Source organism: Ursus arctos, unplaced genomic scaffold (assembly GCF_023065955.2).
Source record: "Ursus arctos isolate Adak ecotype North America unplaced genomic scaffold, UrsArc2.0 scaffold_29, whole genome shotgun sequence".
In the NCBI taxonomy this organism is placed as follows: Eukaryota; Metazoa; Chordata; class Mammalia; order Carnivora; family Ursidae; genus Ursus; species Ursus arctos.
In genome coordinates, this window is record NW_026622974.1 from 35281072 (window position 1) to 35308536 (window position 27465).

The following is a 27465-nucleotide window of genomic DNA, read 5'->3' on the forward strand; positions in this document are numbered from 1 at the left end:
CTTATGAATTGGAGCTCTTCCAAAAATGAGCTAGGACCTGTGTTATTTCCTCTGAAGCCTCATGGAAATTTGGGTTGCAAGAGGAATCTGAATGTGGTAAATTACTTTTGTAATGGAAAGGTTAAAATGAGCCATAGTTTTATGTTATTTTTACTTTAATTATGAGATATTCAAAATAACTCATAACAAACAGAAAATACATGGTATCTGAAGCATTTTTAAATGAGTGAGGTTGTAAGAATACAGTTTTGAGTTACCAGTGGGAAGACAATTGCATAGTAGCAGACACTGTCATGGTACTGTGCCATACTTTAGGGCCTGTTGATGAGGATATTAAATAGAAACATTTTTATCTTTTAGGCAAAACGTCAAAATAACGCATGAATTTATTTTTCTAGATTTTTTTTAACTTTTCCACTTTTTTTCTAGAGAAAATATAAGCACTCTTTTTTCCCCTCAAGATGGATGAATGTAACTTTTTTTTCCCCTTAGGAGGGGGAAAAAGCTAACTGCAGTGAAAGAACTTCAGAAAAGCAATAAATGTAAATCTCCATTATGGTCATATTTAAATTTTTTCTTAAGAAAAAAGTCTTTGCATCTGTTTATTTAAATGACTAATATACTTTTTCTTTTTTAAAGGCAATGGTGGGGATCTTACAAGTGAATGGATTTGGAGAAGAGAGCACTTTAATGCAGGATCTAAAACCTTTTCGTATTTTAATCAGTTTACTTGACAAACCTGAGCTAGGTAATACATATTGTCCTAGGGCATAAGGTCATGTGTGGTTGTTTTGTACTGTTTCATAGTAAAAATAAGAGTCATTACATAGAGAAATTGCTATATTTTGAGGTGGCCTTCAAATACAGGTTCTCAACAATTTCTTACCTAAAATTTTAAGAAGATAGACATGTATACATCCAACCCATATGTTCTCATATTTTACCTTGTACTATATATGTACTATATATATATACGCTATATATTTTACCTTATACTATATGTGTAATGGAGGAGTCATTTTAAAGATACTATCTAAGTTTTTCTTAATCCTGATTAAGTTACTGAAGCATTTATGATCTGTCATGACTATCTGTCTTAGAGTTCACAAAATTCAAGGACTCGAGCAAAAATATCAGGGTTCTCTCCCTCAGGTTGATTCCCCATATCGTCCTTGTTTTATGTATTTTCCCTATCTTCATTGTATATTTCCCAGATATTAGATCTATTGGGAAGTGAGTTATGGCACCTGAGACAAAATTTGAGAAAAACCAAAAATATTAGAAACAATAAAATGAAATAATAAAGAGTGTAATTTTATTAAATTACATGCAGATGTTTTAGCAAATATGCATGTCTTCTTAACAACTATTAAAAAAGAAAAATTTTAAATATAAAAATAACTTGAGTTGCATCAGTGGCTTTGAGAACTTATTTTAGCTCTTGCATGATAATAGATGAAGCTCAGAGATTTTTTTTTTAAGGAGATTAGCGTCTGTTGTAGTAAAATTTGCCTTGTGCATTTTTATATCATTTAAAATAATAGTAGTAGTAGTATAAGTATTTATTGAATACTCATTATATTCTGGGAACTGTACTTTCCCACCTTACAAATATTTTTTTCCCAATCCTCTAACAACCCTGTAAGTTCGGTATTATCCTCATTCTACGTGAGGAAACGAAAACTCAGAGAAATAAATAACTTTTCTAAGGATATTGCTATTAACTGCCAAAGCACACTTCCTTGATTTTGTAATTTTTATTATGTCAACCTATTGTTAAATAAACACTTGTTCAGCTTAAAATACGAAGTTTAGTATAGCTTCCAGAAAAAAATTTTTTTCAAAATACTTGTTTTAAAGCATCCCATGATCAGGCCAATTTGTAAATAATCCTGATTTGTCAATGCTAATTAATTATTGTCTTTAATATGTCTATTAATTTTAGGACCTGTAATTCTGGAAGATGTCCTAATTGAAGTATTTAGAACATTATATTCTCAGTGCAAAGCAGAACTGGATCTTCAGATGGAGCCACCCTTCAGCAAGGATCATGCTCAGTTAAGCAGGTGGGTTATCAAAAACCTAAGCATTTGGGGCGCCTGGCGGCTAGTTGTTGGGTGTCTGCCTTCAGCTCAGGGCGTGATCCCGGGATTCTGGAATAGAGCCCCACGCCAGGCTCTTCCGCCAGGAGCCTGCTTCTTCCTCTCCCACTCCCCCTGCTGTGTTCCCTCTCTCGCTGGCTGTCTCACTCTCTCTCTCAAGTAAATAAATAAAACATCTTAAAAAAAAAAAAAAAACCTAAGCATGATAGAAAGATGTCCTCATTTATTGATATTCATGAAGTAGAGACTGCTCTGTGAAATTTGTGTTCTGCATGAGTAGATCTGATTGTAAATATTACTGTATTTTGGCAGTATGAACTCTCATAATTAACTGTGCTGATCTTTCAAATAGGCATTTACCTCCTGACTACTATATAGTAGAACCAGCACATTCCAGGGTTGGTTCTCAGTCTGTCTGGTTAGAATACTAAAGTTTAGCAGTTAATGTGAAGATACAGATTCCAGGGAACTTATTCACACTTTCCAAACTCAGAAGAGGTGAACTGCCACATGTCAGGAATGGAAGTTATTTCTTGCTTGGTACAAGTCCTGATTGTTTGCATGGGGTTGTGCCTCTTGGTTACTTGGCACACTCAGGAGACCAAATCATAGTTCAGAAAAAGATTGAACACGGAGTGAAATGAATCAAAGGCTACCAGGTGTTCTTTCAACAATTTTTTTTCAAGTTATGATTATTTCTTCTTTCAGGTATATATATAAATATGTATTTTTATAATGCCTGGGAAAGTCATGTAATATGAGCATATCCTTTTCTCTAAGTCAGTGGTAGATTCATGTTCACAAGGTTTTACCTTTACATTTCTTCTCTACTTTCAGCAGCATACCTGTTTTCCAGTCTCATCTATCATTATGACATAGGTTTCAAGACTGTAGTTTCTTTTACGTAATTTGCATTCCACTTGTGTCTCCTTTCTGGGCTTTGGAGATAACCTGGGCTTTCCTAAAACACAGTTTTACATATTAAAACATTTTAAGAGAGTTTTGATTTCTGATAAATATTCTTGTAATTCTTGTTTGAGAAGTTAATATTGACTGCTCTCGTACTCGATTTCATTCTGTACTCTGCTTGATAATCTGTGTTGCCCTATAGAATATTCAGTTAGTCTTTTTGCTATAATATGCTGGCTGTATTGATAGTACCTCACTGTATATAAAAACAACTGTTTTAACTGTTAGGAAGGGTGGCAAGAGATGGTAGGTAGGTGGGTGCTTAATAGGCCAGAGGTCCCCCACTTGAAATAAGTTCTTTTTCCGTGATGGAATTTCTGTAATCATGGCCATTTACAGTATTATTTCGTTGTTTTTCAGCTAAGAGTAATAATTTTCAAGGGAAACAAAAGAATGTAATGCCAAATTAACGGGCAGTCAAAAGTTCGAAAATAACTTGCTCTTCTTTTGCTGGAAGCACAGATATTTTCTCTTATAGGCTTATTTCTGATCTTGATCATACATGAGTTATGAAAACCTGAATTTGGAAAAGTACACATAAAGTAATAGAGTGTCGGTATGAAAATTATTTGTTGCGATTTTCTCGCTGGCAAGTGTACTAGCAACTACCTAGCAATATGTACTGCCCTGACAACATTGCACTCAAATTTAATTCTGAAAAAAAATGTTAATATTTCTTAGTTTTTGTTTGTTTCTCTTTTCCTTTTTTAGTAAACTAAGGGAAAATAAGAAAACAGCAGAGCTGATTAAAACTGCCAACCTTCTTTTTAATTCCTTTGAGCCTTATTATATGTGGGATTACGTTGCACGTTGGTTTGAAGAATGTTGTAGGTATGTTAAACTGTTTCATTTGTTTTAATTTAATAGCATCCAAAGCCAATTTTTTTGAGTCTAATGAAAAAAATGTTCTTTTATAGATACATTCTACTACTGACAACTATTATTTAATAACCATAATCTGTCTCTGTCATGTCACTCTAGAGCATAGAATCATTGATCATATAATCTTAGAATTGCACAGTAGTTTAGAAAACAAGTTATTTAGTTACCAGCATAGATGAAAGATTTTCCCTCTCCAATCTATAGTAATCCGGTTTTTCTTCGTTGTAGAGAAAATACCGAATTTGTGGCTGTTGCCTCAGCACACTTTACCAAAATGATTCCCACTTTTAATAACAAATTCCTTGGTCATTCTTGTGTTTTTTAAATCCTAGAACTAGTCCATATTGTCACTGGTGAGTGAAATGGTGAGTGAAAAATGCCCTCTACCTCTTAGGACATAAAGTTTAAAAACTCTGAAAACCCAAGAATACTGGTGAACCTGAGTGGAATCTCTGGATTCTAGACCAGATCCTCTCAGAACAGATTAACCTCTCAAGCCTTGGGAACATGTAGTCATAAAGGAAGCATGTGTGATCTTGGAAGTCTTTTAAAAATATAAAACATTAATCCCTGTAATGGTTTAGAAAGTTGTTTGCTTACTCATTTGACAGATAATGAGCACTTAGGAAAAAAGACAGTCCCTGTCTTCAAAGACCTTATAATGGGAGCAGTAATATATGCACATGCTTATTCCTAGTATTAGATTAAAAGTTACAGATACCTTGGGGCACCTGGGTGGCTCAGTCAGTTAAGCTCTGCCTTTGGCTCAGGTCAGGATCCCGGGGTCCTGGGACTGAGCCCTGCATTGGGCTCCCTGCTCAGCGGAGAGTCTGCTTCTCCCTCTCCCTCTGCTCCTCCCCCCTGCTTGTGTTCTCTTTCTCTCTCTCTCTCTCTCTCTCTCTCTCTCTTAAATAAATAAATAATCTTTATTTTAAAAGTTACAGCTACCTTAATAGATTAAAATGTGGTAGGAATAATGAGGAATTATGAATATCTTTTTGCCACCTAGTTCTGGCCTGGGCTTCCACCTTCCTTTCTACATTCACACTCACCCACCATTCTTTACCCTTCTGTACTATTCCCTGAACACACAGTGCCTGACCCTTCACTCTTGCTGCTGAGCCTTCACTTGTGCTACTTCTTCTAAAACATTCTCCCCCCTACCCCACCCAGCCCATCTGGGAAATCCTATAGAGAAGTGACCCAACTTTCAGGAGCCTTCCATGACTCCCTCAAATCTCCCATCAGAATCAGTTCCTACACTGCCACATTGCTATATTTATTTGTCTATATATTTCTTGCTTGCTAAGGACTCTGTCATATTCTTTGTGTCTTCAGAGTGTAGGGCAGTGTATGGTCTTACAGAACTTACATGATTTAAAGTGAATGTTTGTTGGAGGAATGATCAGAAGAGGCCTCCTGGAGGCAGGTGATGTTTGATCTCAAACCAGGAAGGGTGGATACATTCTGGATTTGAGAGAATGAAGTTGAGGGAGGACAGCAAATCAGGAGGACAAGTTGGTATTAATAAAAGACCCTGAGGTTATAAATCAAACAGCAAATAATCCATTTTAACTAGGAGATGGCATGTGTAGTGGGCACAAGTCCAAGAAAGTGAGATGCACCCAGAGCCCTTGGACGCACAGGCTGGGGTTCCAGGGAGCTTGAGCTTAGGAATCTTCCTTGGACATTTTCCACTCGGAGTTCAGTGTCCTGGGGGCAGGGGGATGTTCACAGGAGCATCATTGTGTGTGTCCAGTGTTGATTCTCATTAAAAAGAAAGCGATGTATGTATGATATGAATATTCATATCACTTAGTAGTATACTTGATAAAGCGAATTTTGTCCTTTTAGGAGGACATTGCACGCCAGACTTCAGATGGGGCCTGGAGATAGTAGTGAGTCATCTGAGTTACAGCTGACGAATTTCTGCTTACTGGTGGATTTTTTGTTGGATATAGTTTCTTTGGTAAGACCACCTTGGTAAAAAAGTATTGAGGAAGTGTAATAACAGTAGTTCAGATATTTCCTGTTGGAGACAGACCTTATCTTTAAATAAATTTCATCTTTAAAGTTAAATTGATTTTTTTCTCTTTTGGCATAACTTTTTTCCCTAAGTTTTTCCAAGTGTTTTTCCTCTGACGTATGTATAATACATATATAAGTCTTATGTAATACATGGAATATACTTCATAACTACATGTTACTGAAATCTTAAGTGTTTACCGTATAGTGGTCTAATGCTGCATTTATACTCACTAATAATTCTTTCTATTAAATGAAGACTGTTGGAAATCTTTTCTCCTTTTCTCTCCTCAATTCTTTGCTTTCTCCTTTTGAAGCCTACTAGAAGTATGAGGGTGCTGTGTCAGGTATGACATTCGGCCTGTCTTTTGTCTTTAACTGATTGTATTCACTTTTTTAATACTATAATTTCTGTAATATAGCTGATAAAACTGGGGTTATTTTATCATACATACCTTGAAGTACTTAAACTGAGAATTTGGGAATAGAAATTTTTAAGTCAGTAATAAAATGAGCATACAATGTTAATTAAGAGCATGATACCTATAAAATATTGCAGATGAGTATAATTCTTTCTTTTGTTATGTACATTAAAAATAAAAGAAATAATAGAATTTTGGGGTTATACATTATGTAAACTTGTGTCATTTCACTTTCCATCTTCAGGAGACTTACATTGAAATCCAGACAGAACACTTGCCCCAGTTACTGCTCAGGATGATTTCTGCCCTGACAAGCCATCTCCAGACACTGCACTTGTCTGAACTCACAGATTCACTCAGGCTCTGCTCAAAGATCCTTAGCAAGGTTCAACCTCCACTCTTATCTGCCAGCACTGGAGGTGTGTTGCAGTTTCCAAGTGGGCAGAGCAGCTCGGTCAAAGAATGGGAAGACAAAAAGGTAAGGTTTGCTATTATTTTTGGTATTAGACCAATTATATTTCTTCAAAGCAGAATACTTTATAGTCATTTAGGTATCAGTGAATTTTTTTCTAGACTCGAGTGTTGTGGCAGTAGTCCATCCTGTAGGCTTTTGGCAGTTTAGCTGTCTATAACAGCCCTCCACTAGAAATACAATGCCGGCAACATATGTAATTTTTAACTTTCTGGTAGCCACGTTAAAAAAATAGAAGCAGGTGAAAATAATCTTAATTATATTTTATTTAGCTCAGTATAGCTAATATATTATTTCAACATAATGACAATGTAAAATCGATGTAATATTTTAAAAATTATTTTACATTCTTTTTTATACTAAGTCTTCAAAATTCCAGCATATGTTTTATACTTACAGCATTGAAGTGCAAAATTTTTATCAGAAATATTTGATCTGTATTGTATAAAGTATACATTTGAAAAATTAGATTTACATATCCAAGTTCTAAACATATTTAAAAATTTTATAATGTATAAAGTATACATTTGAAAAATTAGATTTACATATCCAAGTTCTAAACATATTTAAAAATTTTATAACTAAATTAAGTATTACTTTTTGAGTTTTAAATTAAATGAAAAAAAGTTCCTTTGTCAGATCAGCCATGTCTGACGAGCTCAGTAGTCACATGTGCGTAGTAGCCACCATATTGGACGGCAGGTTTACAGTCTAAACTTTACTGGTCCTTTTTATAGATACACTGAATTGTTGATGTGCTCTTCTCGAAATCCAGAAACTTTTTGCTCTATTCAGTCTTCCAGATTCTTAGTGCTAGCTTTGTGACGTTGAATAGAATTATGATGATTTTAATGGCCATAGTGTCATACTTAAAACACCTGTGATGCACCTGTGCAACAAACCATGTATGTAGTTCCGCTGAACTTGGGCACAGTGGTTCTGTTTTAAAACAAAGATTTAAAACTTTCTGATATCCGGGGTTCATTATCTTAGTTCTGGGTTTGGGTTTGTATAGTTGCCCTTTTTTTTTTTCCATTGCTTTTTTTTTTTCCAGCCAGGCAAAATATTTTATCAGGATAGTCTAATACAACCTTTCCCATCAAGTATTAGTCCTAAAACTTTGTTATTGGACCTTTTAAATATATTGCTTTTTGTGTATGAAATGAACGTGACCCACAATCAATTTAAATATATCCTAGGATTATCCTACATAAACTAAAATCCGTCTCTTATTTTCCTTCCTACCTGCTTACTGTTTATATGTGATACATATACTGATTCTGTTGTAGAATTCATTTTGTTCTGTTTCCTTAATTTATGCCTATAGGATCTTCTTAGAAATAAAACTAAAATAGGTATTAACTGCTTTGTTTTTTGTTGTTTTTTTAATGAGATTAGTTCCAGTAGGGGGAGGATCTCAGCATTCTCCCAATAGCATATTCAAATATGTGAATATTTATTATGTAGAAATAAATCATCTGGAAACACTTATTGGTGGTTACAGGTTAAGGTAAATGGGAACATCCATTTGTATTAAATGAAGGAAACTAAATAACACTTTTTTTTAACATAATGGTGCATTAACCAGAGAATGTGCTTTTCCCTGTCTTTGGTTTTCTTCTGTATTCTCAGGCCATATATGTTCTTTACTTTTTTTACCTCAGCACAATGGTATTATCTTCACTGAAATGTCTGAAATTTATCATATTTGAAATCTGAGAGTATTTTCATTATTCCTTTTTTTAAAAGTATAAGGAAAGGAATGATTCTTTAAAAAAACTTGCGACTCTAATTTTGGCTCCACGAACTTAGTGCATTTTTATAAAATCAGTGTATTGGGTATCTATACCCAAATGTCCAAAACATGTCATTTCTTTCAAATTTTCAGAAAGACGCTTTATTATAAAATAATCTGAAACACAGTTATATAATACAGACCATACAAATAAATGTATACGTGTTTAACTGAATTTATAGCTCGAATTCTGTTAATGTAATGTCCATGTGTTTTATGATCCTTGTATGAAAAAGATTAATACAGAAATAACTTTACAATAATAAGCTAATGACAGTTTTACCATTTAGATGAGACTTCTTTTTGAAAAGGTATTAATACAAGGTTTTAGATGGTTTTTAACCTTTCAAAGTAGAAATCTCAGCAGTTCAATTCTGATAGCTGCCTCTGAACTCTGGCATTATAATGTGAAAAGTTGTTACAGCGATAGGCTATGGTAAAAACATCGTGAAGTTTACGATCACCTAAGCTAAGCTATTAACTACTGACCTTATTTGCTATGTAACCTTGGGCAAGTTTCGTTTTTAACTTCCTGAGCCCCTCAGTGTGCTTACCTTTGAAACTCAGAAAACAGCCTCTCTTTATCTGGTACCCACTCTGTGTTCAGTGATGAAATAGCACAGTCCCTGCCTTCCTGACCTGTTTTTGCTAGTTGAGAGACACACATTAAACAAATAATTGCACATATAATTATGGTCGTGATGAACACATGAAGGAAAATACAGAGTGGTAGGAATATGGAAAATGCGGTGATTTGACCTGGATTGTGGGTGTAAGGAAGACTTTCTTAAGGAAGGATTGAGTGAAGCCCTAGAGATATGGGGTAGAAAAAAGAGAGCACTTGATAAAGGAAGAAGCATTCCCAAAGGCTCTTCGGCAGAAAGAAATGCTGTGCACACAGCGAGGGAGAGATGCAGTCTTGAGACAGGCAGGGGCCAGGGTGTACAGAGCCTTTCACCATATCGGGGCTTTTATTCTTTATTTTAGAAGTAGTGGGAAGTCCCTGAAGGGTTAAAAGGCAAGTGACATAACATGATTTGTGTAATAGATAAATTACTTCGCAGTGTGCAGCATGGATCTCAGAACGTGGATGTGGAGAGACCTGCAGTAGAGCAGGTGAGAGCTGGTGGTAACATGCTAACAGGATGGGGGCCTGAGGACAGAGAAATAAATGGATTAGCCATATATTTAAGAGAAAGCGATCAGTAAACCCTAGTAACAGATTGGTAAGGGTCATGAGTGATCACTAGCATTTATTGAGAGCTTACTAACTGGCAGGCACTAGGCCATGTGCTGTCTTAATCCTCACAGCAACTGTAAAATTTAGAAACTATTGTTCTCTCAATATATTTATCAGAAGACTGAGGTTAAATAACTTGCCCAGCTAGTAAGTGGCAGAACCTTAGCTGACTCATGGCCAGTCCCATTCACTGCTTGCTCTTCTGGAGTGGGTGTAGGGCAAGTGAAGGAAAGGTGGAGAAGATCCCAAGAATCACCCCTAGGTTTCTGTCTTCTGATTTGATGAATGGTGGTGTCATTCACTGAAGCAAGGAACACTGGGTGAGGCCCAGCTTCATAGCAGGAGAACATTTCATTTGTATCTTCAGTAGTCTTCAGTAAGATCACTTTATAGTTACTAAGAAGCGCTCTTATTCAAATTCAGCTTACACTCTGGCACGGTCCCCAAGCAATTCATGATATGTACAACTTTTGTTTCCTTAAACTAAGTCATAAATCACGCTTGGTGATTGTTCTCCTCCGGTCCTTGGGAAGGGGATGGTTAGTGCATCCGAGCTCTACTCCAGAGGCTGGTCCGTCTTTCGTTAATACTGTAATTGTCTTCCTATTTTCTCCTTCGGATTACAGACTATTCCTTTTATTCCTAGTACCTAATGTGGCACCTGGCACATAACGTGGGTTCGGTAACTGTTGAAAGAATGTAAGATTAATGGCACACATTTAAATAGTATTTTAATATTCAAATAGTAAACTTTCTGTTTAAAAAGTAACAGAAATTTCACATTTGTGGGTTCTGAACGGATGACCTATTAGAATTTATTTCTATTTTTTAAAATTTCTCATTCCTTGCATTGTTTAGACATTAGGAAAGTGATTTCATGAAGTAGATTGAATAAATTGTCAGTCATTTGAAAACATGCATATGGATGCTAGAGATTTGTGCATACACATATTTTGCCCTCAAGAACCCAGCCTTAAGCTATACATGTAGTGAATAATACTTAGCGAATGAGTTTATATTAATATATACATTAGACCATACCAGTATTTCCTGTTGATTATCATAGACACATGAATCAGTGGTAGAAACTATTCTAAGATTCAGTAAATCATCGCATCCAAATTGACTTCTCTCAGAACATGGCCATTTCTAATTTTTAATTTCTCACATACACACTCAACCACTTAGCCTTTGCTCTTTTTAATGTCTATCAGGTATCATCAGTTTCTCTTGAAAATCCTACCGAAGTGTTTGAAGATGGAGAAAATCCCCCGAGCAGTCGATCATCAGAGAGCGGGTTCACTGAATTTATACAGTATCAGGCAGACCGAAGTGATGACATTGACAGAGACCTGAGTGAGGGGCAGGGGACAGCTGCCATTCCCATCGGTAGCACATCCTCCGAGACAGAAACGGCCTCCACTGTGGGATCTGAAGAGACCATCATCCAGCCGCCTTCCACAGTCACTCAGGGGACAGCACCCCGAAGTGGGAAGACAGCCCAAAAAACTGCAATGCAGTGCTGCTTGGAGTATGTCCAGCAGTTCCTCACCAGACTTATCAACCTCTACATCATTCAGGCTAACACTTTTTCTCAGGCTTTGGCTGCAGAGCATCCGGGGGACCTCAGTCGAGAGCGAGAGCAAGGAGAGACTCCAAAATGGGACAGAGATTCGCATGGAGATGTAAAAGAGAGAAACATAAGTAAACAAAAGACTTCAAAAGAATACCTCTCTGCCTTCCTTTCTGCCTGTCAGCTCTTCCTGGAGTGCTCCAGTTTCCCAGTTTACATTGCTGAGGGGAACCATACCTCAGACTTACATTCTGAAAAATCAGAGACTGGTAAGGTCGTCTTGGTTTTATTTAAATTTAAATATTTTTTATGGCACGCTTTTTTTTTTTTTAAGGAGCACTCAAATATTAAAACTGGGACTTTTTTTAGCCAGTTCATTTTTTAAAGTGTTATTTAGTTTGTAGATTTTTTAAAAAATGATACACTATCTTTATGGGGAGATACATATTGATATATTGGAAAATGTTGTGATTTTGATGTGTTTCACAGTTTGATTGCAGATGAGTAAAAGTTAAGGACATTAACTCCTTTCTCTGGAGAAAAGTAATGTAACTTTTAGATCCATTGGTTTCCTTTCTTAAGACTAGTATCATATATGTTTACCATTATTTAAGTTTTATATATGCACACGCATAGTGCAGTGAGTGCTATGAGTGCTACATAATGTTTGATTAATATACTATTTTTCAGGACAAGGAAATAGGTTTATGACTTGGCCTAAGAAAAGTACATACTAAAAAAGTGTATGAAATTCTTGTTGCTGCTTTATTTTCTTAAAGCTCCAGTCTAGGTGAGAAACCATGGATTTATTAACAGGTCAAGGCCTAAAGGTAGTAAAAAGAGGTGCTTTGATTTTTTTTTTTTTTTTTTAATAAACCTGAAATTTAGAGTCCACGTGAAAGGTTTAGCGTGATGAACCGTGTTGGCTTCCGTCTTCTGTTTCAGATTGGGAGCACGTGCAGCCTCCGCTGTGGCTTCAGACTCTGATGAGTGCTTGCAGTCACGCAAGTGATTTCAGTGTGCAGAGTGTTGCTATTTCATTAGTCATGGACCTGGTGGGACTGACGCAGTCTGTGGCCATGGTCGCCGGGGAAAACATCAACGGCGTGGAGCCTGCCCAGCCCTTAAGTCCAAACCAGGGAAGGGTAGCAGTGGTTATTAGACCTCCCCTCACTCCGGGCAATCTGAGATACATAGCTGAGAAGACTGAATTTTTCAAGGTAAATTCTAAGAAGTACATCCATGAGTAAGATGGTACTTGACCTAATTTGCTTAGCAGAGATCTTAAAGATGATAATCAGGCTTCAGTGAATACCTCTTCATATTATAATGTATAGAAAAAGATAGATACCACACTTAATCTGTACTGCTTTGCCAATCTTGCCCCCAGTTTTGTGAGAGGGAAGAACATAAGGATGAGAGGAGATGAGGATAAAGTTAGGGAAGGCAAGTATTCGGGCTCTAAAGCCACAGAGGGAATAATTTCAGCTAAAAAGGAGCTAAGATCATTTACAGAGTAAAACTTATTTCCACATGATGTGGTTACGACACTTTTGCTTTTGACAGAGTACAATCTCAGCTCTACAAAATTCCCAGGAAAAGTTTTTCTGACTCTGTATTGTCTGATCATCATCTGTGGTATATGATGCCATTTGGGGGGAAGAAAGCAGTTGTTTATTTCTGTCACAGCAGTACAGATGATATCCTCTACGTAGAAAGAACATCAAGTATATCGGATTATATTACGTCTTAAATAGGTAGATTCTTTATATATAAAAAAAATTCTTAATTTTATCTCATTTCAAGTCATTGTGTCCCACCAGATCGTTTCTCCTGCTAGATCAGAGTTGGTTTCTATAACAGTGTTGTGGTGGTAAACCCTAAAAATGATTACATTTGTTATTAATGCTATCGTGGCTCACGAAGTGGCTGTGTTAACACATGGAACTCTGAAATACGTACAACCTAGTTTGTATATCTTACATAATTTGGATATTTGGACTATGAATTATATTTCATTTTGTAACATACAGTCATAAATATTAAATGCAGTGTAGGGTTTGTATCCTGTTAAGGATAATGTGTTCTAGCAACACTTTACTAAATGGCACTAAAATAGTGAAATAGGGTCTTCTCTGGGCCCTGCAGAAAGTTGTTTTAAACATCAAATATCATTAGGGAGGGGCCTTAAAAAAATAAAAATAATCAATCCTTAAAGGTCTGTCATAAGAGGTTCTAATGGCCTTTATGACCAAAAAGTGAGCACATGGAAAGCTACACTTTTAAATCTCATCCTAATGGCATAATGGATATTAAAGGCCTTCGAGGTCTGGCATCCAGAGGCTTATTGTACCTAACAGGAAATGTTTGTTAAAGAAGGTTTAATTTATGGTTTCGTAACACTGTCACTTTTACATCTTTTTCTGTAGCATGTAGCTTTAACATTGTGGGATCAGCTGGGAGATAGGACACCTCAGCACCACCAGAAAAGTGTGGAACTGTTTTATCAATTACATAACTTGGTTCCTTCTTCTAGCATCTGTGAGGATGTTATAAGTCAGCAGCTAACCCATAAAGATAAGGTAAATTCTTTTTTTTTTTATCTTATCCCACCCCCACCTACTCACTCCCATTATACCAAAAGGTAAATTAAAGAAACTCTAGGAAAATTATTGTAGCTAGTATTTGATTAGAGATTACATAAATTCATCCAGAGTGATCTTCATATCTTTAAAACAAATTTGTTCTGTCCTTTTTGGAAGAAAGTTCTTTACAACAGCATCAGTAATATGAAAAATCAGGTAACCCACAATCAGATTCTGGGTTTATTTCTTGATTCAGGACACAAGTTGTGGGTAGCAATGATTAAAGTTGTTGCTGGTCCAAGTTCTTGGATCATTTAAATAGAAAGTAGTGGCCTTGGTTATGGAAGTTGGATACATTAACAGATGCATGTGAAATGAAATGATGTGTGTGTCAAGTTACATTTATAAGCTAAGGAATGCTAATATGTGAGATATTATTTGCATTATAATAAATAGCCAAAATAAGGATTTTGTATCCTAATGTATATGGAGCGATCCAGAGGTCAGTAAGAGTAAAAGTGATAGAGTTCTGGGTGCTCCTAAGAAGCAGCCGGAATTGTTGTTCTGGTTGACCTCTTCAGGGCAGTTCAGTGAAGTGTATGGTCTTCTCGTGCCTGCTGTGTACCATCAACCCAGGATTTTATCAAACAGCTTTTAGAGGTGCATCACCCTAATTTTTAACAACTCTAAATGCTAGTGAGTTTGAAAAAAGGCATTGTGTTGAGTAAATGAAGCTTTTAGTAAGGAGGGAAGGGGCTAATGAAGGAATAAATGAGGGGAATAAAAAGTTTATTCTATTAAAATTCTGTTTCTACTTTAGCACATTCTTTGAAAATTGTTTAGGAATAAAATGTTTAATAAAGCCTTGCATTTAGTTTCATTTGTTTACATTAAGTATAAATCTAGGACAAATTATATACCTGTTTACTTGTGTAATGTTTTATTTTTAAAGAAATACTAAGTTCTGAATAAAGGTATTCTACATCCATGAAAAAAATTAAAATACTTTTTTTTTTTTTTAACATGTTTGTATTGGTCGATGTACAGATACAGGCTTCATAGGAAAAGCATTTATTTGGCCTCAGGAAAAAAAAGCACTCCTCTGACTGATCAGAAGCTGTTTAGACAGTTTCGGTCCCTGATTTGGCGAGGCTTTTCCTTGAAGGATTCCACATATGCTAGAGGAAGACTATAAAGATCTTGATAACGTCACAGTTCCTACCTGATTTATATTAATTCATGTTCATTATCTAACACCAAATGCTGGTCTTTCTGAATAATGTATTTTTCCATTGTTCTGACCATTACTACCATAATGCTTAATGTTTTCAAGATAATCTCAAAGTGATGTAATTATTTCTTACGGAAATAATTTTTTAGTTGTTTAAATTTTTGAATCTAATAAACCAGCTTTATAAGTAATGACAAATTCATTTGAGACCAATATATAATTTCTGGGAGCAAAAGTAAATTGTATTGTGTAATGAAATAAATTTTGACTACTAAGTATTTATATTAAAATAAGAGGGAAAGTGCTTCCTGTACTGAAGACATCGTAGCATGTGCATCATTCTTTCTATCCCCTGTAATCTAGAAAACTGGTTACCTAGTCTAAATATTAATGATTTATGAGGTAGCATGAGATGATCCTTCAGGTTTAATATTTCTGTATATGTTTAAGTCTGTTTTACATTTCTGCTTTCATAAAAATAGTTTGTTGTGTGTTGAGTACCATGAACATTGAACCTAATACTGCCTCTTAAATTGCTGTTTTGGTTTATTAAAATCCCTTAATGTCTCCAAGGGAGAATAAAACAATTTAATCTCCCATCTTCCTCCTCAGAAAATAAGGATGGAAGCGCATGCGAAGTTCGCGGTGCTTTGGCATCTCACAAGGGATCTCCATATAAATAAGTCATCATCTTTTGCACGTTCTTTTGACAGGTTGGTTGCGTTTGATATTCGGATTTACAGTCACGTATCTCAATGTCTTTTTTCTTGAATCCTCTGGCTAGTGTGGCAGGGGTAGAAAATAACAGTTTACAGATTTTGTAAAGAAAACCTGTAAATTATTATTTTTTTAATCTAAGCTATGTTAAAATGCATGGCATTGAAGCACTCAGAGCCCCTTTCTTTCACTAGATGACAATTCATCAAGACCCTATTGTGTGCCAGGCACCATTCTAGGTAACGGGGATACAGCAGTGAATACAGCCTTTTTGAGTCTCTATTCACAGTGAAGTTTCATTTAAACAGTAGATTATGTAACTTTCTCCAACAGTTATTTTCAATCTTCTGCCCGAACTGGACCTAATAAATTTATAGCTAAAATACTGACGGACCACTTGTGTGGATTCAGAGAACCGGTAGCTGCCTGAGAGTGGTTTCGCTACTTGTCTAGACCACTTAAGAGACTTATCCCCCAGATGTGAGATTTGCACTAACTTCCAAGGAGATGCTGTTAGACGGTGGTTCGGATGTTGGCAGGATAATAGCAGTCTCACCCGCAGCTCTCCTAGAGGCGGCCCACGATCTGACTATGCTTATAGCCCCAGCTCAGGACCAGGTGTGTGCTCTGCTGGACATCACCTTTTCAGCAGCAGCATCGTTTTTAAATTATCTGCTATTGAACCAGTACAACGAACTAGGCCCTTGGCCTAGGTACTTTACAAATACCGTCTCTCATCTGATGCCTGCCTTTTCTCATTACACAAATGAGGCACTGAAGGACCAGAGAAATTAAGTCGCTTGCCCAAAACCACACATGAGGTCGAGTGGATGGCCCACATTTGAATCTTGGGTTTTCTGATTCCAAACCACACCTCTATACCTTTCACAGGTCTGTCCTTGAATTAAGCTCATAGGTTTGACTCTAAAGAGATTGGCTGCAGAAGAACATAGGAGCAGTGCTGACTTGCAGGGAGTTCCGTATTTGGTGACATGAACAGGAATATGGTGCTGAAACAAGACTAAGGGGTTTTTTTTCCTCCCTATTCTTTAGTTAATTTATCTCATGAAAGTAATATATGCTTGTGAAATTTTAAAAAAGCAGATGATTTTCTCCTTTTTCATATCTACTGAGACTATAGAAATTAAGATTATTAAAATGCTATGGTCAGCAGTTATCCTGAAGTAGGACTACTTTTAAAAAAGTTAATACAAAATAACAAAACTTATAATATTGATTTAATAAAACTAGAGTGCTACAATTCAGGTAGGTGTTTTGTTCTTTAACTGTTGGTGTTTATTATAGGTCACTGTTCATCATGTTAGATAGCCTGAACAGCCTCGATGGTTCTACCAGCTCCGTGGGACAAGCCTGGCTGAACCAAGTGCTACAAAGACATGATATTGCAAGAGTTTTAGAACCATTGCTACTGCTCCTGCTTCATCCCAAAACTCAGAGGGTTTCAGTGCAGCGTGTACAAGCAGAACGCTATTGGAATAAGGCTCCCTATTATCCCGGAGAAGAGAGTGACAAGCATTTCATGCAGAATTTTGCCTGCAGCAATGGTGAATATCCCATGGAAGTGGAACAGCTTTATTTAGAATTAAGTTATAAAAATAAAGTGAGAGGTGAACACGGCGGTGATGGGCAACAGTGAGGTGTTCTCCATGGGCTTACTTTCTCCCCTCCGCATGCCCTGGCGGTGCTCCTGTGGGCCATGTCAGAATGTACTTCGGCAGTACCTTAGAGGACTGGGATCTCTCTTGTCAGTTGATTCAGGGGAGGAGTCAACACAGCCCTGGGCAAAGACAGTCCTCAGTTTTGAGGAAAATACCTGTGGAGTTTAACTGGCGATTTTGGTCCTGCAAGGCTGTGGAGGTACTTCACCCGGAATGTATAGTAAGCTTGTAGTGCACATTTGGATTTCATGAGTCATTTTCTTTCTCTGTGAAATGGGAATAGTAGCGCCCACCTTTCCAGGCTTCATTGTGAACCTCAGATGTCATCTCTTTATCACATGTGTCGGGCAGACTGGCATATCGCATCTCTTTATCACATGTGTCGGGCAGACTGGTACAAATTCACTATTATTCCTAGAAGTCCACACTTGACACGCTGTCACGTGATGCCATCTCTAATACAGTAATAATGGCCCCATAGATTAGGTTAGTTTATTATACTTCAGAGTCCAAAGATGCTCACATATCGCATTTGTATCTTGACAAATAACCCTGTGGGGTCAGTAATAAAAAGGCCATTTCTCGGAGCAGGGAGCTGCTGCTGAGGGGCTGTGGCTTCCCCACAGTCCCATGGCTGCTGAGTGACGAAGTTGCCACCGAGCCGGTGTGCACCTACTTGATCTTCAGTGTGTTTCTACGGCGGCTTCTTTCCCTTCTCTGCCTTCCTTTCCACTGCATCCCCTGAGTCTTCTCAGAGCGTGCTCTACCCTGCTTAGTGCCCCAATTTCTTTGTGTTAGCGTTTCACCCGCTGTGGTTCCTGCCTGTCTGCGGAATTCTCGCCTTGTCTTGACATCAGCCTCCTTACCTGTGGGGTCATGATGCTTTCCCTGTTTTATAGCGTTTGCTCGGTACTACTCATATGGAACTGGCCTGCTGCTCTTTCTAAAAGACTGCCGTCAGCCTAGTATGCCCCTCGGGAAGTACAGAAATGGATGCATGTGTTTGTGACCCCTACCTAGTTCAGACTCTGTAGAAGGCAGTGATGTCTTTTCCTCTCTCACCGCCGTTGTCTCCAGGTTTAGGGCCTTACTTACTAGGTAATTCATAGATGTTGAACGTTACTGAAATCAAGGAACTACATATATATATATATGTGTGTATGTATGTATGTATACATACGTATACATACATACATATATACGTATGATCTACCAGACTACTTGAATTCTTAGAAATAGCATAGCTAAAGGGAAGTATCACACAGGGAGGGAAAAAAACTAAAATTTTGAACTGCAGTACAAAAGATACCTTATTTGGGGATAAGGGCAAATTTTTATATTGTATCTGTTTTAAATGTGTTGTTCTGTTTAATTCAATTGAATTAATAGGCTTTCTCTTATTGAATTGTCTTTACTAAATTCTAGTTAATAGTCCTCTACATAATTTTCTAACTTAAAGGGTCTAAAATAGTAATAAATTAAAATATAATTTTAGTAGGCAAGTATAAGGTGATGAAGCTAACGATGAAAAATCTTGACTTCAATCTGCCATTTCAATTATTTCAATACGTTTTCTATTTTTCCTTCTTTGCTGTCCTCATAATGCCAGTAAGCCAAGTACAACTCATTGCACCCAAAGGGAATGGTGAGAAGCCGCTTACCATGGACGAAATAGAGAACTTCAGTCTCACTGTCAATCCGCTGAGCGACAGACTTTCCCTTCTGAGTACCAGCAGTGAGACGATTCCAATGGTCGTATCTGATTTTGATCTTCCAGACCAGCAGATGGAAGTGCTTCAGAGTTCTGACTCCGGTTGCTCACAGTCCTCTGCGGGGGACAACGTGAGCTACGAAGTCGATCCTGAAAATGTGAACGCCCACGAAGATTCCCCGCTGCCCAGCGCGAGCTCCCCGGATGATGATGTTCAGCGGGTAGTGTTTGACCTGATCTGTAAAGTTGTAAGTGGCCTTGAAGCAGAATCTGCGTCGGTCACACCCCAGTTAGAACTGGAAGCCATGCCCCCGCAGCACGGTGACGCCGGCCCAGGCGAGGAGCCGCTCCCAGCAGACGAGCCGTCCGCTCGGCGGGGCCAGAGCGCTTTGCTGGGTAACGACAGCTCTCCGTTTCTGTGTGTGTCCGCCGAGGGGGGCCATGAGTGCGTGGCCAACGGGATCTCCAGGAACAGCTCCTCGCCTTGTATTTCCGGAACCACACAGCCTCCGCAGGACTCTCCCGCCGCTTCCGGGGAGACCAAGTCTAGACAGAGGAGTCACAGCAGCATCCAGTTCAGCTTCAAAGAAAAATTACCAGAAAAAGTCTCCGAGAAAGAAACCATTGTTAAGGAGTCCGGTAAACAGCCAGGAGCAAAACCTAAAGTAAAACTTGCCAGAAAAAAGGATGAGGACAAGAAAAAAACTTCAAATGAAAAACTCAAACAAACCAGTGTGTTCTTCAGTGATGGCCTGGATTTAGAGAACTGGTACAGCTGCGGAGAGGGAGAAATTTCTGAAATTGAGAGTGATATGGGTTCTCCGGGGTCCCGGAAATCTCCCAACTTCAACATCCATCCGCTGTACCAGCATGTGCTTCTGTATCTCCAGTTGTATGATTCCTCGAGGACCCTCTATGCTTTCTCCGCCATCAAAGCCATCTTAAAAACTAACCCTGTTACTTTTGTAAATGCCATTTCTACCACTAGTGTAAATAACGCATACACCCCTCAGTTGTCTCTGCTTCAGAATCTCTTGGCCAGACACCGGATTTCTGTTATGGGCAAAGACTTTTATAGTCACATTCCAGTAGACTCAAATCATAACTTCCGGAGTTCTATGTACATAGAAATCCTTATTTCCCTCTGCTTGTATTACATGCGTAGCCATTACCCAACTCACGTCAAGGTCACTGCACAGGACTTAGTAGGCAACCGAAACATGCAGATGATGAGCATAGAGATTCTGACGCTCCTCTTTACTGAGCTGGCAAAAGTCATAGAAAGCTCAGCAAAGGGTTTCCCGAGTTTTATCTCTGATATGTTATCCAAGTGCAAAGTGCAGAGAGTGATTCTCCACTGCCTGCTGTCGTCTATCTTTAGCGCACAGAAGTGGCACAGTGAGAAAGTGGCGGGTAAGAATATGGTTGCCGTGGAAGAGGGTTTCTCAGAAGACAGCCTGATCAATTTCTCAGAGGATGAATTTGACAATGGCAGCACGCTCCAGTCACAGCTTCTTAAAGTGCTTCAGAGGCTCATTGTTCTAGAACACCGGGTAATGACTATCCCCGAAGAGAACGAAACAGGTTTTGATTTTGTCGTCTCTGACCTGGAGCACATCAGTCCCCATCAGCCCATGACCTCTCTTCAGTATCTGCATGCTCAGCCAATTACGTGTCAGGGCATGTTCCTCTGTGCAGTGATACGAGCTTTGCATCAACACTGTGCTTGTAAGATGCACCCGCAGTGGATCGGTTTAATCACGTCTACTCTGCCGTACATGGGAAAAGTTCTGCAGAGGGTGGTGGTGTCGGTGACGCTGCAGCTTTGCAGAAATTTAGATAATCTGATCCAGCAGTACAAATACGAAACAGGATTATCCGATAGTAGGTAAGGTGGATTTTTAACTTTATCATTGACATTTTTCACATCATGACTACATAATTACCCACAAAGTCAGTTACAGTTTGAGTCAATAAACTAGTGGTTATCAGTAGGTTACAAATAGTATGTTATTTTTCGCAAAGGACACAATTCAGCTTGAGAAAGAGTATCAGTAAAAGAATTCAAGAATGAAAGAGAGGAGTATTTAAACAGGCCTTTTTTCTTGTTTGAAATTGATTTTGATGTTCTTCTTGACTGAGCTGGCGAAAGTAATGCAAAGCCCAGCAAAGGGTGTCCCTAGTCTTATCCGATCAGCTATCTAAGTGGAAATCAGTGTCACACTAAACTTAATTTTAAGGGGCACGTGGATGGCTCAGTCGATTAAGCATCTGCCTTCAGCTTGGGTCATGATCCCGGGCTCCTGGGATCGAACCCTGTGTCAGGCTCCCTGCTTAACGGGGAGCCTGCTTCGCCCTCTCCCTCTGCCTGCCGCACCCCCTGCTTGTGCTCTCTCCCTGTCAAATAAATTTTTAAAAATTTTAAATTAAAAATAATTGTTTTCCCATCTGATTTTATTTCTTGTTTCTGATTTTCATAGTTTAGTGGTGAATTCCATCTCTATCCCCATGTTCAATTAGTCTGTCAGAAATTAGGCAAATGTTTAATAGACTAGTGTCCGGTTTATCTCCTGTATATCCTTCACTACTACATGTAAAATATGAGAAAACTGTCTGTATCGTTTAATATTGATACGCCTGCTGTTACATAGTTGCTAGAAATTTACTGGCTGTATTTATTTTGTATTGAATTCCTTAGCTAAAAAGAACTCTAGTACAACTCACTTATTTTAGAGATTAGGATATAAGAGCTTCTAATGTATGCTCTTAATCATTTATTCCTGTAATATTTATTGAGCACCTACTATGTGCCTAGCACCTGCTGGACATTTACTATTGATAAAACATGAACTTTTTTTTTTTCTAAACAGAACTTGTGTTCAGATGAATGCATTTTATTTCAGGCCTCTGTGGATGGCATCAATCATTCCACCAGATATGATTCTTACTCTTTTAGAAGGGATCACAGCCATTATCCATTACTGCTTGTTGGACCCTACTACTCAGTATCACCAGGTAAGACTGCGTGAATATTCGACTCCTTTGAAAAGACCGAGGTCTAATAAGTACCCATTTGTCAACCTCAGTAAGTGATATGTGTCCCCTCCCCCCCCCGCCCCGATTTAAGCTTTTGGTCAACGTAGACCAGAAACACTTGTTTGAAGCCCGCAGTGGAATCCTCTCGATCCTTCATATGATCATGTCCTCCGTGACGTTGCTTTGGAGCATTCTGCATCAGGCTGATTCTTCAGAGAAGATCACTGTTGCTGCCTCTGCATCTGTTACCACAATTAATCTCGGAGCCACAAAGGTTAGACAATTCACATTTCCTGTGGAGCTCAGGAGTTTATTCAAGGACTTTCCTAAAGAGTGTATTCAGAATTCGTGAATAATTTGAGTAGTATTTATGGCACGCTGCATGAATTGAGTAATTAATTCTTAAATAATTTTAACTGTTCCATTGAGAAATGACTTGTCACAGAATTCACCCATTTTAAGTATATACAGTACAATGATCTTTTTTCCTAGTACATTTCCAGAGTTGTGAAACTGTCACCACAGTCTTTGAACATGTCCATCACTACAAAAATTCCTGGTGCCCATTTGCAGTCACTCCCTTTTCCCCTCACTAACTTTAATCAACCACTAATCTGTTTTCTCTACATATACATTTGCTTTTTCTGGACATTTTTAATAAATGAAATCATGTGTTATTTAGTATTTTGTATGTGGCTTCTTTCATGTGACATAATGTTTTTGAGGTCCATTCATACATATTATAATTTTATTCCTTTTCTTTAGGACATCTTAAGCTGACATTTTAATATGCAAAACCCTCCTAGAAAACAATTTAGCGGTATGCACAGAGAGCTTTAAAAGTTGTGTAGTCTGTGACCTCGTAATCTATTTAGTAATGAGTTCTAAGGTAATCAAAATTATGCAAAGATACATACATATCATTATCGCCTTATGTAGGGGCAAAAAGAGAGATCCTAAACAGTAAATATGGAAATAGTTAAATAAATTATACTTTTAATGTTACATTACTTAGCTCTACTAATAATTGTGGTTTTGAAGAAATCTTAGTGTATGGAAAATGTGTAAAACTTTAGTGAAAGAAGGACGTTACGTAACTGAATAAATCTTATAATTCTACAAAAAATTATATGCAGAAAAAGAAATTAATGTGTTTATAGTGATTATCTCGGCATAATATGATTAATGGTTGAGTGTTTAAATTTTTTTCTTACACTCTTGCATTTTCCAAATTTTCTACTTTATACTTAGAGGAAAATTCTTTTTGAAGCATGTTATGCAATGTCAAGTTGTTGAATTGATATCCCTCAGTTACCTAATATTACTGTTGGGCCTGACCCCCTAGATCTGGGAGTAAGGAGAACACAACTGAAATTGGGGGAAGAGAAAGAGTGGAAACTATTTTAAAATTTTACTTAAGTATTTATGTTTAGATTAAACTATGCTTTTTCGTAGTATAATTTCACTTAAATATGAAACACCCCCTTTCCTTTTTAAAGGAATCTACTAATGTAAATGGACTTCATATATAGTGTTTTTTTATTATGTCATATAGACTCTTGCATTTGACTGATTGGCAGTTATCATTTTATAGGGTTTTGTTGTTTTTTTTTTCTTTCCCAGTTAAAATAACCATGATTGCCTCCCTTAACACTATTAAAATTTCTCTACTGTTATTTAGGTGACAAAACATGAAAGCACTATATAGTATTTTCAAAAAAACAAAAAACTAAAAGTGCAGTCTATTAATGTTTCATAATTTTTAATTCACTTGTGGTTTATTTAAATTGTTTTAGAACTTGAGACAGCAGATCCTTGAATTATTGGGCCCCATTTCAATGAATCATGGTGTTCACTTCATGGCTGCTATTGCCTTTGTGTGGAATGAAAGAAGACAGAACAAAACCACCACGAGGACCAAGGTGTGTGTTTAACCATTTGGTACTTTTGTTGTTTCATTTGATAAGCATTTGGTGAGTACATGCGAATTTTCAGCTCTGCATTAGTTTCAGTGGGGCTGGAGTGGAATGGGGAATAGAAAAGCAGCAGTTTTTCTACAGGCTTAAAATGATGTATTTATTGCCCAAATGTCTTAAATAAGTATAAAAAAACATCAACTTATGCAAAAAAAGAAATTAGTATGATATTAACTATATTTGAAATAGAAAAGTTAACATGGTACAGTATATTTTTTAAATGTTAGTCATTCGGGGTACAAAGCAAGGATATGGAGAGTTTTCATCTTGACTAGATTTTCATTAAGACATGATAGCTTAAGTGTTAGTTTCTAAATGTAATCCATATATTGGCTTAGCTGGATAGTATATGTGAAATTTTTGCTGCTTTGTGAGTTCAAAAGCTCAAAAATGTTTTATATTGGAACTAAATAGTGACTCATTAGAATACTAAGGCTATTAAATAATTAACATTCACATAAGATAGAGGATTTGTCTATTGAAAGGTTTCTGATCTGTTAATTTTTGTGCTGATTTCACATTACATATTTGTTGACGTTTCAAAAGGAATAAAAATAAGTAAACATGCCTACTTATGCCCTTTTTTTGCATGGGAGGATTCAGTAGCAGATACTGCATTAGACAGAAGTGAAATCCTGCACTATTTAAGATCAGTCAAGGACCTGTGGTTTAACAAGGCCTATCGAACACATGCATTTTTCTCTGTTCTTCCTTCAAAATTGAGAATAAAAGAATTTAAAAAGGCATAAACCCACAAGGACAAAAAATTGAGAGAGTTGACCACAGACAAATAAGACGTGTCAGCAGAATTTTGCAAGATGGAAAAAAAACCCACAGGTCTGTGTGGTAACTAATTTAACAGAGAAAGTTGAGAACTAAATTGCCGCAAGAAAGGAAGCAGTTGCCACTGTAAAACTACAGATGGTCTCGGGGGGTCCCAAGTGTCAGGTACCTCTAAAGGCAAAGGGTTGGGGTGGGGCCGAAATCAGGAGGACTGATTGGATATTTATATAAGGAGCAGTTCTAGATCCCTTTCTCCAGCTCAGGCAACCACCCACTCTTAAGCTACCCGAGCAGGAGGCTGAAGTCAGGTTTGCTGTGTAAAGAGTTGGTCAAGAAAGGCTCTGAATCCGGGTAGACAATAGACTTCATGATGAAAACAGGAGCATTCGCAAAAAGTTTAAATACTGAGAAATGGGCATTAGCCTCACCCCAGTGAGGTAGCAGGAAGCAAAGATGGCCTTTAGGTAGGAATTTTGAGGATTCCCTTCTGGGCAAATGACCTGATCAAGAAAAAAGACCTTTAGCTACTTAAGTCTTTGAGGCTACTAACAAAAACTGGGCTGCAGTCACCACACAGGGAGGCCTCCCTACCCATCAGTCTTAGACACAAATGCTTGACTTCTCATCACTTCTTAATTTATTTTTCAAAGGCAATAATAGCAGAGTTGTTAAGAGCGCAGGCTTTGAAACCAGATCCCTGGGTTTCAAATCCTTATTTTACTGACTAACTGTATGACCCTGGGGTAGAAATACTACTTCATGGGGTTGTGAGAATTGGAAGAATATGTAGGTGTGACACTTAGAGCAACGCCTGGCACTTAATAAGCACTCTGTAAATATTAGCTATATCATTATTCCTCACATTTAAATATGACTAAAGAGCCAAGGATTACCAGCCACATGAAGAAAGCCTCTACTATTGATAGAGACCAAAACAACTAGATACAGTTAAAAGAAACAATGCAGGTAACAGAATAACATGTAAGTAATAATAGTGAAGCCTTTCCAAGAGTTGAAGCTATATTGCATTCATTATATAAGAAGATTGTAAGAAAGACCTTTGCAAAAATTAAAATTTTCTTGGATATAAAATTTTTTTATAGCAGACAAAACAAAATCAGTACAAGTGTTGGAAGAGAAAGCGGATAAATACCAGAAATAAAATATAAACTTAGAAATATGGGAAGTATGGGAAAGGAGATCAGAAAATTAGGAGAGTGATGCTGGAGGGTCAATATCTTTATTGCAGAAATACAGAAGAAATGAAGGGAAAACAATGCTAACGAAATAGTACAAGAAAATTCTCCAGAAATGAAGGAAATGAGTTTCCACAGACACCGTGAAAAGAGATCTATACAAAAATCAGCATACAATTTCAGAATGCTGGAGATCAAAGATCTGAAAAACTTCTTAAGAGAAAATACTATTCCTATTCAGTGGAATAACAATAAGACTTATCAAGAGCAGCACTGGAAATTGTGATGGGAAAATTAGTTTCAACTTAGAATGCTGAGTCCAGTCAAACTGCCGCTCAAGGCATTTTTGAACCGTGTAATATCTATTTTTTAAAAAGGCATTGCCATCAGTTCACCCTTTCTCAGCTACTGGAAGATGCATCTCCATTAGAGGAGGAAAACCCAAGAAGGAAGAAGACACGGGATCCAAGCATTAGGGGTTTGGACACAGAAGACAAGGAACAGGAATCTCTATGCTGTTGGTCACAGAAGAGATATCAAGATGTTCCTTTGTAGCAAGCATAGGGATTACCAACCCACGGTAGAACAGAAAGACCTCTTAAAGATGTCTCAAGAGAAAAGAAAAGAAAAAAAAAAAAAAAAAGGACAGGACAAAAGGTAGAAGATCAATTACCTAATATATTTGAATATGTAATAAGAGGTTTATAATTGGAGTATTTGGGGATGAATTTGTGATAGAGATGGAAAAAAACAAAAATAGAGCTGTTTATTAACTGGAAAAACAAAAAGTGAAAGAAATGTAATGACAGTATAATATACAATACAACCTAAATAGTTATACGAATATTGGATATTTTAAGTAAAATTATGACATAACTGTGTCAGGAGGATAGGGAGAAAAGTGTAAGGGAGCTAAATTTTTGTCTTCTGAAGTAGGAAGTCAGTAGGAAATTGAAAAAAAAATCATGAAATAGGAAAAAATAGCTGTGTGTATTACTAAAATAATAGAAAATAGCTAAGAGTTGGGCAGGGTTGCTTTGGGAATGTGAGATATAGGATAGGACACTGCTG

At 37.3% G+C, this 27465-nt stretch overlaps 1 protein-coding gene across 8 annotated transcripts in view; it reads left to right on the forward strand.

Annotated features, from left to right (window-relative positions):
* The window catches only part of DOP1A (DOP1 leucine zipper like protein A), a 104265-nt gene that overhangs the window by 57609 nt on the left and 19191 nt on the right, over positions 1–27465 (forward strand). For 3 of the 8 annotated variants that reach the window (XM_044387090.3, XM_048219564.2, XM_057303921.1), the window contains 15 exons: positions 640–748; positions 1946–2066; positions 3783–3902; positions 5808–5922; positions 6296–6325; positions 6645–6878; positions 11122–11749; positions 12426–12700; positions 13910–14062; positions 15909–16009; positions 17319–17578; positions 19302–21291; positions 22307–22418; positions 22531–22713; positions 24236–24361. In XM_044387090.3, coding sequence (XP_044243025.2) covers positions 640–748; positions 1946–2066; positions 3783–3902; positions 5808–5922; positions 6296–6325; positions 6645–6878; positions 11122–11749; positions 12426–12700; positions 13910–14062; positions 15909–16009; positions 17319–17578; positions 19302–21291; positions 22307–22418; positions 22531–22713; positions 24236–24361 — 4557 coding nt within the window. Of the gene's footprint in view, positions 1–639; positions 749–1945; positions 2067–3782; positions 3903–5807; positions 5923–6295; positions 6326–6644; positions 6879–11121; positions 11750–12425; positions 12701–13909; positions 14063–15908; positions 16010–17318; positions 17579–19301; positions 21292–22273; positions 22419–22530; positions 22714–24235; positions 24362–27465 lie in introns of all 8 variants that reach the window. The other 5 variants (XM_044387087.3, XM_048219563.2, XM_048219562.2 and 2 more) reach the window with 2 other exon arrangements.